A 13,333-nucleotide genomic window follows, 5' to 3' on the forward strand; every position below is an offset into this window, starting at 1 on the left:
TACAGAAAATCCAAGTTAGTGGATTTAGCATCAGGGTGCAGGTGGCTCTTTGGACACAAAGTGTATAATTGAAACTTGGGATAAGACAGCAACCATCAGGTAACCAGAATGTTGTACAAATAAACATAAAATAACTTTATATTAATAAGGTTTTGCATGGCATAATGCAAAGAAACTATAACAGTCACATACGTAACAGTACTTCCCAAAAGTAACAGTGTGCTTTAATTGGCTGGCAGCAAACACAGCTAACCAGGATGTGGGAGTTCAATCCAGAAACTGCAAAGTATATATTTATAATTGCGTACTATTTGGTGCAAAACAAGCATCAGTGCAAAAACTGTACAGGTGCTTGGTTCTTTAGAGGCTTGGGATGTCAGTATATTTCCTTTCATTTTGATGTATACCATGCTCATACCGTGTTCCACGGCAATGTATATATGGCTCACACTCTTCCGCTCTCTCCATCCTTTTCTCTCTATCCATTTGAAGAAGGCACTGAATAGATCTAACTCATTCGTTATAAAACTCAGTATTTCTGAGATGAGGTATTCAGTTTTTTAAAGAGATAAAGAATAGTTGAGGTTCATGTTGCTCTTTGCTTCAAACCTCACCAGATACGCTGGTTTTCTAGGTATACATTCAGGTCAGGGTACTTTCAGCAGTCAGAGTTAATAGTGTTCTTCTCTTGCAGAGATGGTAAAATTGAGATTAGGAGTAGAAAAGTGATTTCCTGGAGATAACCAAGTCAGTAATAGAACTGGAAATAATTAAACAGGAAAATGATTCAGGTTTTTTTGTTTGTGGTTTGTCGGGTTTTTTTAAAACCTACTGTGAGCTGGCGTGTCTGGGAAAAGGTGCTTAAGAATCCCTAACTTTTGATTATTTTTAAGAATCTGATTTTGAGAGGTCCAAAACTGCACTGGCATTTGTTTTCAAAACTGGGAAAGGCAGGGAGAAAAATCCTGAGGTCCCTGTGTTTAATTTCTGAAGAAAAAAAATTTGGACGCAGTGGCAGCGAGTCTATTCCTAGCAATGTCTCTTTACTCAGCTGCATTATTCCAGGTGTTTGATCTGTATATTGGGCTGAAAGGCAAATAATCAAGTTACAGTGTTAGAAAGTTGTGAAACTAAACCGTGATCAATTTTATGATCATTGTTTCCATAGTAACTGAGTACAGGTGAGTACATTTTATAAAGTCAAGTATCCACAAGCTATTTACCTAAGTATATTGTGTCGTAGCTCTTTTAACCGTAAGACCGTATATTTTATTTGATCTTTATTGAATTATTTTGCATATCACTGAGATAATGAATTGATAGGAATAGATTACCAGTATTTGCGAGCAAAAAAGTCCAGCAGTTGCCAAAATGGATGTATATTAAAAAAATGTTTAATTCATAAAATGTACCAGATTTGTATATAAAGGCATCTTTTAGATATTAAAATGTCCCATTGTATGTGCACCATAATTTATACAACAGTGTATGTCTTACAAAGTACTTAAAAGGTTCAGGCTCTGAAAAGCTTACATCTTAGCATTTTTTAATCTTACAGAGACTTAGACCTGTGCTTAATTTCATGTACCTGAGTAACCCAAAGATTTCAGTGGCATAGATTCCAGTTTTTGAGAGGTGTCGCAGGAAAACTTTGTGGAACATAAAAAGTAAAAAATAGAAGACTGAAAATGATGAAAGGGTCAATTTTAAAATAAGTTTTAAATTTATTAAATTTGAAATTCTGACTAAGTTGAAAAGGAGGGAAAAATGGGAACAAATGGTAGGACTGAGAAGTACCTTTGATCTGTCAGCTGGTTAGCAGGAAACAGACTTCAAATAAATGGAGCTCTTTAAACAAGGCCTGTCCTTGAAATGTGTACCTAAGAAGCTTGGATTTGTTAGAGAGAAACAGCTGATAGTGATTTCTTCTGGCTTTATATTGTGAACTTTTTTTGCCTTGGCTTTATTCAGATAAGCTAAATGGAAACCTTTCGGAACAAATCCCTGTATGAATGTAAGTGCTTTAAATGGCACACAGGATTACAGAAGTTCTGATGCTTCATGTCTGTGAACTAATGTTGTAGTAATTAACTTGGACTGTGGTAATAGAGAGGTGAGTACCATACTCCACTTGCTTTTACAAAAAGTCACCCTGCAGTCATATTTATTAATACAAAATGGTGCAACATGGTCTCTGATCCAGCTAAAATACATGAAGAGTGCTCTGGATAGGAAACTGTAGATTTCGTTGAGCTGGTTCTGGTATTTTCTTAGTCTTCTTGTCTGGTGAGAGGTTTTACTAATCAAAGAAATCTGGAAACTCTGTTTTGCATATGATTGCCCAAGTAGTTGGTTTTTGCTAGACCTAGATGATATTTGTGTTGATGGCAGTCTTGGTTGTCATTTTAAAATAAAGAAGTGTTTGAGAATAGAGTTCCTATATATCACTATAACAGGAGGCAGATAGAAACATTTTATGTTATAACTGTAGCTTTTAAGGAGTCACAGGTCCTGAACTTTTGTGGCTGACATTGTAACATCCAAGTATTTCCAGAGTGTTGGTCCTCTTGCCTGGGTTAAAACCAAGGATGCCCGAGCGCTTCCTGACACCAGCTGCTCAGTATTACGGGATCAGCACAACACCAGCAAATGCTTGCACAGCATGGGACATCATTTTCCACCTGCCGAGTGTTCTGAAATGTGTAGTTTCTGTCCTGGACAATGGCTGAGGAAAATAACTATGTCAGATGTGCATAGATACGGTCAGGAAACTTGTTCAGACGGACCATTATAGGAGTGATGCTGTGAGAGAAGCTGCAGTGTTGATGCTTGCACTGTAAACGTTAAAATAATTGTACAGAGCAATAGACTTGTACATTTGCTGTCAGCTGGATAGAAATTGTCACTCTCATGTTTATGTGCTACTGGTCACTCACAGGAACTGAAATATGGCGATAGTGAAAAATGCCATTTTCTAGTTACTTCCTGGGAAGAATTTTAGAATATAATTAATTATATTGTGGTAAAATAGTATGAGTTACATGAACTGAGAGTTTCAGGTGTTTATCTAATTTTTGAGGCATTTTATTTTTTTTTCAGTTATTTGTACATACAGTGCATGTTCTAAGGCTTGTTGTCTTCAAGTATACAAGGTACAGAACTGACACAAATAGTATTAAGTGGCTATACTAAATTGTTACACCATTTGATGAAATGTCTCACCATAGTTTCTTTGAACACATTATGTATTTATTTTGGGTGCTCCTTTGCATTAGACTTTTACTTTCCCTGTAAAATTCATTACTGACCTAATGATGTAAATAGATTTTTATATATATGTAAGAAAGCGTTTTACTTGTCCTTAATTAAAAATCAAAGGTCATATATCTTTAAAAAGTTGATATTTTGAGGGCAGTCTGAATTTACTTGAGTTTTTTCCTTTTCTATATCTTGTTGTATCAATGCAACATTAGTATAAAATGTTTTCATTGCAGGATCTTTGAAGTTTTACTGCAGGCTGTTATAAATAACAGCTGGCAGCTGATGGAGTGATCCTTCACTTTCATGGGAGAGGAAAAAAGTGGCATAAACAATATATCCTGCTATTCATGCAAATAGTTTGTTCCTTGGGTTAAAAAAAAAGACCAAGATCCAAATGGAAGAACTAACAAGGCAATTCCACTGTCTCTTTTTCGGTTGTCAGGAAGGACTTTTGTCATGTGGTTAGACAAGCTCTTGGGGCTGTAGGTTTGCTTTCCCTTTGCTGGTAGTTGTAGCCATCCAGCAGCAGCACAAGTGAAATTTTGGCCCCATTAAAAGTTGGCTTGCATCTGGACACCAACTATATGAAAAGTGTGTGTGGAAGGTGAACTTTAAAAGAAGAAAAATGCATATTTAGAGTAAGTATATACATAAACGTATCAAAGAGAGCATTTTTCTTGAACACACTTGTAGAAGCTGCATAAGAAAAAATGAACGTAGTGGAACCAATTGACGAAGTTAACTTTTGAATGAACCTTAAGTTTTGCCATATACCTGGGTTATGTAGGAATTCCAGTTGTTGATTTTGAATCAGTGTTTGTAGCATTGATTTAAATGTAGTGGACAAAAATTTTAAACTATGAATAATTTAGTTTCTGTTGCCATCAGAGGATTAAAGTGTCTGTGCTGGATTCTGTGGACAAGTCAGTACACAATAATGAAAGGAAGTTAAATAATAAATAAAACATAAGTTGCACTTCAGCTACAAAATTCTTGTCTTTATGATGAGAATAGGATCTTCCGGCTATATTTTAAACTAGACCAGCCGTAGCTTTTTTTTCCTCAGTAAGAAAATTGCCTGTTTATTTCTGTCAGTTTTTATTATTCAACACTGTGGCCTTTAGAGTGTTTTATCTTTCATAAAGAAAATAGAATATAGGAATAAATTTGGGGAGATTGAAGAAAACTACTCCTGAATACTGACTTCCCTCTTTGACAAATAGGATGTACTAACAAAGGGCCCCAAATTAGAGGTTTCTTTAATTTCAGAGCTGCAAATGACACTGATCATACTTTTTTTTTTGCACTAGTATCACTCCATTTAAAAGAAGATTTAATTGCAGAGATACATTTAAATACTTCTTCATCTTGTTTGTAAGTTAGATGCTTCCAGTTCAAGATTGTCTGTCAAATATTAATGTGTTCTAATGGAAAATGTTTACTCTAGAGACAGTCTCTTGCTTTTAAGGTTTTTTTTTAAATGTTGAGCTTTTAAAATCATGCTCAAACTAAAGTTACTAGAAACAAGTGGGGTTTTTTTTTACCTGAAACTGTGAGCATAACTGCTAAATTACATAAGTTGAAGCTGTAATGTTTTCTAATGTCTAAGTGTATGTTAAAACAGTACAAATTGGGTAACCACTTAATTATACCAAAGGTTATAATTTTTTTAAGCTACCTGGTGTTGCGTCTTTAACTTACAGCAACACTTATGTTGTGCTTCTGATCAGCTTTGTGTCCCATACTAACTTCTGCCTGACAGATGCGTTATGCCTTAAGGTCTGTGGAAATCCCTGCTGTGATTTAAGATACTTGAATAACAAAATCACTGTCTGTACCTCAAATTAAGCAAGCAGTAAATACATTGTGAAGAACATTCAGAATTACAGTGATGCTTTGACTCATTCTGGTAAATTATCCAAGCACCTTTCAGTATGGCTTCCTGAAGTGGATAAATGCGGCAAGTGTTTCAGTTCACCCCATCCCGACGCACTGTTATTAAGTGATTGGCAGCACTGGCAGCACTCCAGTTATACGTACAGGCAGATGGTCTATGGGCTGCACTGCACATCTATTTCAATGAGTTTTACTGCTGGTCTGTAACACTTGTTGTATTGACTCAGTCTAGTCATTTGTCTTAAAACAATTACTTTTGTTTAATCAGTCGCGTTGGAGACTTTCTTCATAGGAACGTAATTAAAATGGAAGCCAAGACTGCATTCTGTAGAACTACTGTGTTAAAAGAATGGCATTTCTGATTAATAACATTTTTATTGCATTGCTAAGCCCATCATATCTGTGAAATAAGAGTAGTGAAGGTACATTTGAAGTATTAAAAAAAGCCAACACAAAAACCAGCCCTTGTGTGTTGACAGAGCAGAACACATTGTAATGGCATGATTGTCCTCATTCATTCATTTGACATTGCTCTGCATATTTCTAGAGGATTTTAACACTGAGATGAGCTATTAGTGAGAATGACCCTCAGTATCACACTGATACTTAGTTTTTATAAATCTGCTCACAGGTTTATTTAAATCTGTGGATGAGCTTTCGTGCCCTCCCTTCTAGTTGCAATGCAAGCAGTAGGACATTTACTGTAGATAGCTGCTGAAGGAGTCCTGGGCTGTTGATGAGATTAAAGTAATAATTTCATTAATACACTGAAACAACTTTAAGGATTCTTGCCTAGGTAGCAGCATCCCCTTTGGTTCTGTCCTACACCCGCCTCTGGCCCAGAGCGGGGTTCAGCGCGCACAACCAGCCCGTCCAACAGCAGCAGGAAGGCTCGCTGGGGCTGCGCAGTCAAGTGCTTCGGCACCGGCTTCTGCAGCGCCAGCCTGCGAAACGCTCCCTCTCCTCTTTATCCCTTGCAGAAGCAATCAGAGAAGAAGTCTCTCATGATTTCAACTCCAAATGGTAGGTAGGGAGCTGGGAAGAGGAGGATGGTAATACCCCCTGTAAATCTTAAAAGCAGTTGATATTTAGGTAATACCATCCCAAATGTTTACAAAATATCTGTGGAGGGGGCAAACTGGAAATCTTGTGCGTTTATAACTTAATTATTTTAAGTATCATTTAATTATTTGCAAAGATGGGCTGTCCTACATTAATAACTTTGTTTTTCCAAATCTGGAATTGACTTGTAAGAGTCTTGGAAGTGTGAAGAGTTTTGAACAGAAATTTGACAGGCTTTCGAGTTAATTTCAGTTTTCGGTGCCCCACGATGGTGGTATTCCCTGCTTTTGACTTAAAGACTTCACTTTGGTAAACTGCTCTGCTTTCAGAACCATTTGATCCCACAAAGAGTACTGGATCGCTAACCAGTCCTTGCCAAATCCCAGCACCAAACTTCGATGTAGATTTTCCATTAAAATACTTTCCATTTGTGTCTGAATATTGGCAGTACCCTGGAAGACTTCTAGTATAAAGGGTTTTTCTATTCAGATAGGCTTCTGTTTAATGTTTTCTTGTAGTAGTTGACAGGTAGTGGTCAGTGGCACTCCGTGGAGCATCTCCTGCACAGTTACGTTTCTTCATGGTTTTTAGCGTTGTTTCTCCTAAATCAGACCTTGTTAATGATGTGACCTGACTTTATGTCATAGCCATAGAGCAAATGTGCTTTAGTGTAGTGCCAAAGGCACACTGCTGGAATGGCTGATTGGTCTCTCCGAACCTTCCACAGCTATGTCAGATCACCCAGACTGGTGTCAGCGGTGTGTACACAGTTCCGTTGTTAAATGTATGTAAGTGCTTGTTACCAGACCTTCAGCTAAAATGCTTGTGTGATGAGAGGACGAGATTCCTCACAGCCATAGTCCAAGTTGTGAATGTCCAAAACCAGCAAAAACACGCTGGGGTTCCCTGCAGGGAGGGACCCTTAGCAAGAGTCTGTAGATGGCACCAGGAGCAGAGGCTGTGGGCGCCCTCCCCGTAGCACATGTGCAGCAGCCTCAGCCTCTGTTTGTCTTGGGGAAGGAAAAAAAAACCTGCTGCCTATAGCTGCTGCCAGCTCTTGCTTCGTTTCCATGTTCTGAAATGAGTGTTCAAGAAAGTTTTGTATTCATTAGTGCAACTTTTGTCATTCTGGTAGAAGAATAGTTATCAGTCATCCTGGTTATGATGATCTTAAAAAATTAAGTCTAAAGTGCCTAAAACAAAAGGTAGAAAGAAACTGAGAGAATTAAAAAGAAAAAAGACTTTCATGTGATGATTATGTTGTCTTATTCACAGTGCTCAAATGCCTGTAAGCTGGCAAAAATGTTTATATCCAATTTTCTACAGCTTTCTATGGTGGTGCTTGCCTGTTCCATTACTCTGCTTTATCATTCTGTTCTTATTCAAGTTCCAAGCATGCCGAGCAAGGAAGGGACTGAAATGTGTTCCGATCCGTGGTGTCTGCCACGATCACTGGCTTTTAATTGTTTTTTAAGCTTCTGGCAATACTTACATTTTTCTAGGAGAGGCTTCTTATTCTTCTGAGAATGAGCATATGGCTTTTCTTCATGAGTATACAAATGCTTTGTATCGTATTGAGTAAATTTACATGCATTCAAATTCTCAAAGCTTTTCATGTAATTTTAAGTGGTGACCAGTTTTGGGAAGTGGAAAGGAACCCAACTCTTGGGTGCTTGTGTTCTTAGCCCTGTTTTCAGGTGTCTGTTTCGGAGATCTGTAACTGGCTGATAGCACAGTGGTGGCTTTCAAAATCTAACTTTTTTCAAAGGGCATCACAGAATTAATCTTAAAGTTCAGAAGGATTTTCCTGAGGTCCAGTATCTGAGGGGAGGATGGTAATGTACAATTAGGGTTTTTTTCAGAAAGGATATTCACACCTTTGCATAGGAAGTGCCATTTGCTTTTAACTACATAAAAATATTACTGCGTCATCATGTTTTCTGAATGTATTCAGCTGTCTTGGTTAAGGTATGCCTAAATCTAGGAAGAAGCAGTGCACACTACCATATCAATTAATGACATTTACTCCATATTATATGACTGACTTCTAAGACTGTTTTAATTTAGGTTAAATTCCTATGTATACCTGTCAAATATTTTTGTAAGGTGACTAGTTCATAGAAAGCTTGGGTCTTGAGTTGAAGCACTGAAACAATGTCAACATTTTGAGGTAGCCAGATGTCATTTGATAGCTTGGTAATAATAGCTGGGTCTTCATATGAATTTCACTTTTTTTTTTTCCTTGAACATGTAACATATGTGGAATAGCAACTACAAATTCTATCAATTACATATAGTTTGACATTTTTAACACTTTTTAAACTTTACAAAGACCTATTTACCATATGGTGTGAGTGAGTGTGCAGGAAGCGACACTGTTTGATGAAGTCTGATCTATACTGTCCTGGTTTTCCATGACCTGAGCACGAACGTTTCCTTTTATCGGGCGTGCTGAAGGCAAGCCTTTGAAGCACGCGGGTATAACTTGGGACAGTGACATCTATGTTTGCGTGCTTCTGTAAGTGATTGGTTTAAAGTCACTTAATCCTTTAGCTTATTTTTATTTGACTTTATTTGCATAAGTCCCTTCCACATTAATGTTGCAACGTGTGAAAGAAGTAACGGAAAAGCAGAATTTATTATTTTTATTTTCATTGTTCCATTAGTCAGTTGTTATTATTGTGGTTGCAAGTATCCTATTTCCTGTTTATATTCTATGTCTTTTGAAGATACTGCAGAATTTTGAGGCAATTCCACGATCCCTGAACGCAAATCCTGTCTATCATTAGGTTGAATTAGTCATGACAGCTTCTTCAGAGATAGCATCATTGTGGCTTTCAGTGACTTGAAGATATTGATTCCAAATACTGTTGAGCTGCTTTGCATACAAATATGGTTTAGTTCAGTTAGCATTTCATGCAAGGATGCAAGCACAGCCCTTAACACTCTGTTGTGCAGAACCTCCAGTACACATTGGACCTGTGTTAGACCATGTGTCCTGGTTTTGTTCACCCGGTGCACATCAGCAACATCTGCTTGTACCTTGTGCAGACAAAAGCTGCTGCATCTGTTCCAACAGCCACTTAAAAGCAGAAAGGTACTTGACGATAACTGCTTTTCAAATGACAAGTTAAAGCATCGTTTAAATACCAAAAGGACACAGTTTGCCAAGATTAAAGTGTTTGTATGTATATTCATAAATGTTTAACACATTGTCCCATCTAGACAAAATTTTTAACTACTTGCTAGAAACCCTCCACATGCCTCTCTGAAATTACTTTTTCATTTTGTATCCTGTTGATCAGATAATTAGTAGGTTAATTAGTTTTTAAACAAAGTCCAGGTAAGGAGAAAAGATTGATCCACAGCTAAAATGTCCTTTCATTTTTTAACTTTGTTTCTCGATATTTAATGCCTGGCAGTTTCTCTCACAACAGTAATACCTTTTTCTTAGTGTGGGCTATAATAGCTACTCTTTACACAGAATGTCTTCTTAAACAGGGTCTGATAGTTAGGACATGTTTGTAGTTCATGAAACTACATAATATCACAGACTGCAGTTCAAAAAAAAAAAAATGTATATATATAGTTTTAGAATATTCCTTAAAACCACACAAGTTTTCTGCTCTTTTTGAAAAACAACATCCTTATTAATGTCCTCTTAAGCTCAAGGCAGGAGGAAGAAAATTCAGCTAAAAACACACGTAAATCCACAACATTGCCAAGAGAGCAGTTGGCAACATTACAGCTGCCTGGCCCCAACACCCAGACGTCATGACTGTTCACACCACCAGTCATTTTCATATACAACCTACTTAATGCTGAGAAGGGCAAATTAAAGACCGGTAATAGTGCATCTTTCTCAGCTGTCCCTGTCTCCAGACTAACACTCTGAAATGGTCGCTCTGATCCTCTGTCAGCACATCCTCCGCTCCCCTGCTGATGGAGTATCATAATGCAAAAATCAACCTTCAGACCATCAGCCCCGGGCAGGGGCCGTTCTGTGGTACCAGTTTGAATAGTACCTGCTGCATTTCTCACCAGGAAAGAGCTCAGGCCTGTCTGCCATGAAGTACATCACAAAACTTAGTGGCTTCAGTCCAAAAATCACAGATCTAACTATGAATACATCTCTTTTGTGGGAGGGCTTACAGAGCGGAGTTTGTACATAAATCTCTTTCTTTCCACATGTCCTTACTTTGAGCATCTCCTGAAGTCCTCACTAAGTGTCAGTGTTTGATAGTTGAAATCTTTAGCTAAATGTACATATCGAAATGCAATCAAAAAAGAATTTGAAGATAATTCAACTCATTAAGTCTATTAATCAGCATTTTTTGTAAATTCATTTTTGTGTTAAGAGACTCTGTTTAGTATGTCTTGCTAGATCCTTTATGTTCTGTCATTTTTGCTTAATTTAAAATAATCTTCTTTTCTGTGCATCTTTTTTTCAAGTGGAGATGGTCTTGCTATCAATGACTGCAGGGAGGTTACTCTCAGTTGTTACTCACTTAAAGGCCCTGTGAGCTGTGAAGGTTTTAGGAAGCTGTAGACTACCATGAGTTTCTTATTAAAAGTACATAATTTCCAAACATATTCTAAAATACCTCTGTCAGGGGCACTATGATCTAAATACAGTATTTGAGATGAAGTAACTGTTGCTGGGATATGAGTTGGCATTAAGTCATCTTGTGAGTAACATTTGGCATTGAAGTTACTTAATGTTCGGCATAAGTTTTAATACTTGATTTTCTTCATTTAAGATTTTTTTTTTTATATTTGTGCTTAGGAATTAGATTCAGCTATTACTACCTTTGCAATATTTTGCATTAGAATTATGAGAAGAAGAAAGTACGTTAGGATAAAAATAGGTTCAGATAAAATGAAAGCACAACTGAAAACCAACAGCTCAACATCTGACCTCATCTCCGTCCAGATCCGATGTCTGTAAATGATCTGCATGGCGATGGCTCCTCAGTGGAGGGATGCGCTTTAGCAACAGTGTTCTGCATGTGTGCTTGGGGATCCTTTGAAGATGGTGCCTTCTGTTGCTGTTCTTGTTGGTTCTGGAACTAAAGGCAATATACAGTAATGTAAGCCTTGCAGTTTCAGTGATTTCAGATGATAAATAACATTCTCTTTGGGGATCTGCACTAATGCCCTATTTATTTCCATTGTCTGATGTCACGCAAATACTTTGTTGTCCAAGTTGGCAACTACTTTCAGCTTCCATTCTTTGTAATTTTTAAAATCAGTGGAAACTGGATTAACTCCATCTACTCAGTTTAGAAAAAACAGACCCAAATAGAAGGTTTTCTACAAAATGCTGTTGCTAAATAGCCCATTTTGAAAGGCCAAGTATTGTTTGAATTTTAAAGTTAAACTTCATGAGCTGAATTCAGAAATATAATTTCCTCCCTCCACCCCACCGTTGATTCTCTTATTTTTCTGAAGCACTGTAAGACTACAGGCATTTCAAGGCTTTAAGCACTTAATTTTGTTACCAAAACAGAAAATAGTTTCGCTATAGCAAATCTTTGTTCTAGCACCAGCTTTAAAACTGAGGTTTAATATCCCTTTAGTATCCCTTATAAAATTAGCTTTGTTCTTTGTTGGACTTTCTTGAAGCCTGTTTTTTAAACAGTTCAGTTCAGAGCTATAATTTAAACTGCTTTAACATACAGACCGTCAAAACTAAGGAATCATGTTGCTCTGATTACTCACTCAAATTGCTACTTGGTTTGAGAATTTAATTGATGTCTCATGTGCCCATGTGCACCAATTAAAATTAATCGTAACCCAAACTGCCTCTATGAGAGGCTTCTATGTGTTCGGAGAAATCTCTGCTTAAAGCAAAACGTGTTTGCTCTGTTGACGTACTGTGTGTTTTATGACATACAGAACAGGGGGAGAATCATCCGTAAGTGACCCTCTTATCACAGAATCACAGCATGTTAGGGATTGGAAGGGACCTCGAAAGAAGGGACCTCTTGAATGTCTTTATCTAGTCTGACAGAGTGTGACTTACCAGTTAAGTACAAATTCTGCCCAGGAGCTAATAATAATAATAATAATAATAATAATAAATAATAAAATATCCTTCTTGGTTACTTTACGATAGACTTTTATATTTTACTCGTACAAAGACCTATATAACTTTTACAGTATAAATATTCAGGAGCTTTTTGGTAAAGAAGAAAATAATGTCTGATATATTTCCTTTTTTATTTGAAATTGTATAACATTTTGCACTTCGTTCTGAATTTTGTTTGTGTACATAACATCGATATACAACTGATTAGTGGCGTACAAACTACTAGCCCATTTTTTTTAAATTCAACTGGTTTTCGGTTTCACTACGTCTTAATAAAAATTCCCATTTCAGTACAGGTCATATTTTATATAATCCATACAATCTTATGTACTGTAATGAATCAAGTGTGATGTTATAAACTGCCTTTCTTCAATACAGTTGTTCAAACTCACAAGCTTTGCCTTTTTTACATCGAAAGCTGAAAAGTTGCTTTTCTGTATCAAATACGTTGCGTTTTGTTTTTTTGCCAGATTGTCACAAACAAGTCCACTTTTTAAGAACACTCAGACGAGCCCCGTGTACACACAGTTCCTGACTACGTTGCTGGAAGAACTGCATTTCAAAAATGAAGATCTGCAAAGTCTAACAAGAATATTTAGAAAGGAAAGCCTACTTGAATAGTCAGGCAATTTTCAACTATTTTGTATGTCTTAAAACTAAACTAGTAAACAACAGGTTTGATTTTCAGCAATTTGTAAGTATGCACAGTAACTACAGATCATATCAGCCAGGGCAGAAAATGTGTAAAGTACATTTTAAAGTAAATAAACAGAATGTGGTATGGAAATGAGTGTCACCATTTTGTCACTTACAGTAAATACCAGCTGCTTACTTATCACTTTAACCTTTGAGAATATATAGTTGGTTTACTGTGTTTTTGGGAGGAATTTTTACTCAAGTTTTACTACAATTTATAAAAAAAAAAAATCTGTGTGGCTACAATGGATAAGGCTCAGTGGGGTTTTTTATTATTAAAATGAAATTGTTATGTTCAGTCTTTCTGATATAAGATTGAGCTAAAAG

General features: G+C 36.8%; 1 protein-coding gene across 2 annotated transcripts in view; it reads left to right on the top strand.

Annotated features, from left to right (window-relative positions):
* RPAP2 (RNA polymerase II associated protein 2) overlaps positions 1 to 13,097 on the top strand; it is a 36,562-nt gene extending 23,465 nt beyond the window's left edge. For both annotated transcript variants that reach the window (XM_080348386.1, XM_080348387.1), the window contains exon 12: positions 12,781 to 13,097. In XM_080348386.1, the coding sequence (XP_080204512.1) occupies positions 12,781 to 12,931 (151 nt within the window). In that variant the 3' untranslated portion in view covers positions 12,932 to 13,097. The remainder of the gene's footprint in view (positions 1 to 12,780) is intronic.
* Positions 13,098 to 13,333: the final 236 nt, after the last annotated feature.

Source organism: Nesoenas mayeri (assembly GCF_963082525.1).
Source record: "Nesoenas mayeri genome assembly, chromosome: 8".
In the NCBI taxonomy this organism is placed as follows: Eukaryota; Metazoa; Chordata; class Aves; order Columbiformes; family Columbidae; genus Nesoenas; species Nesoenas mayeri.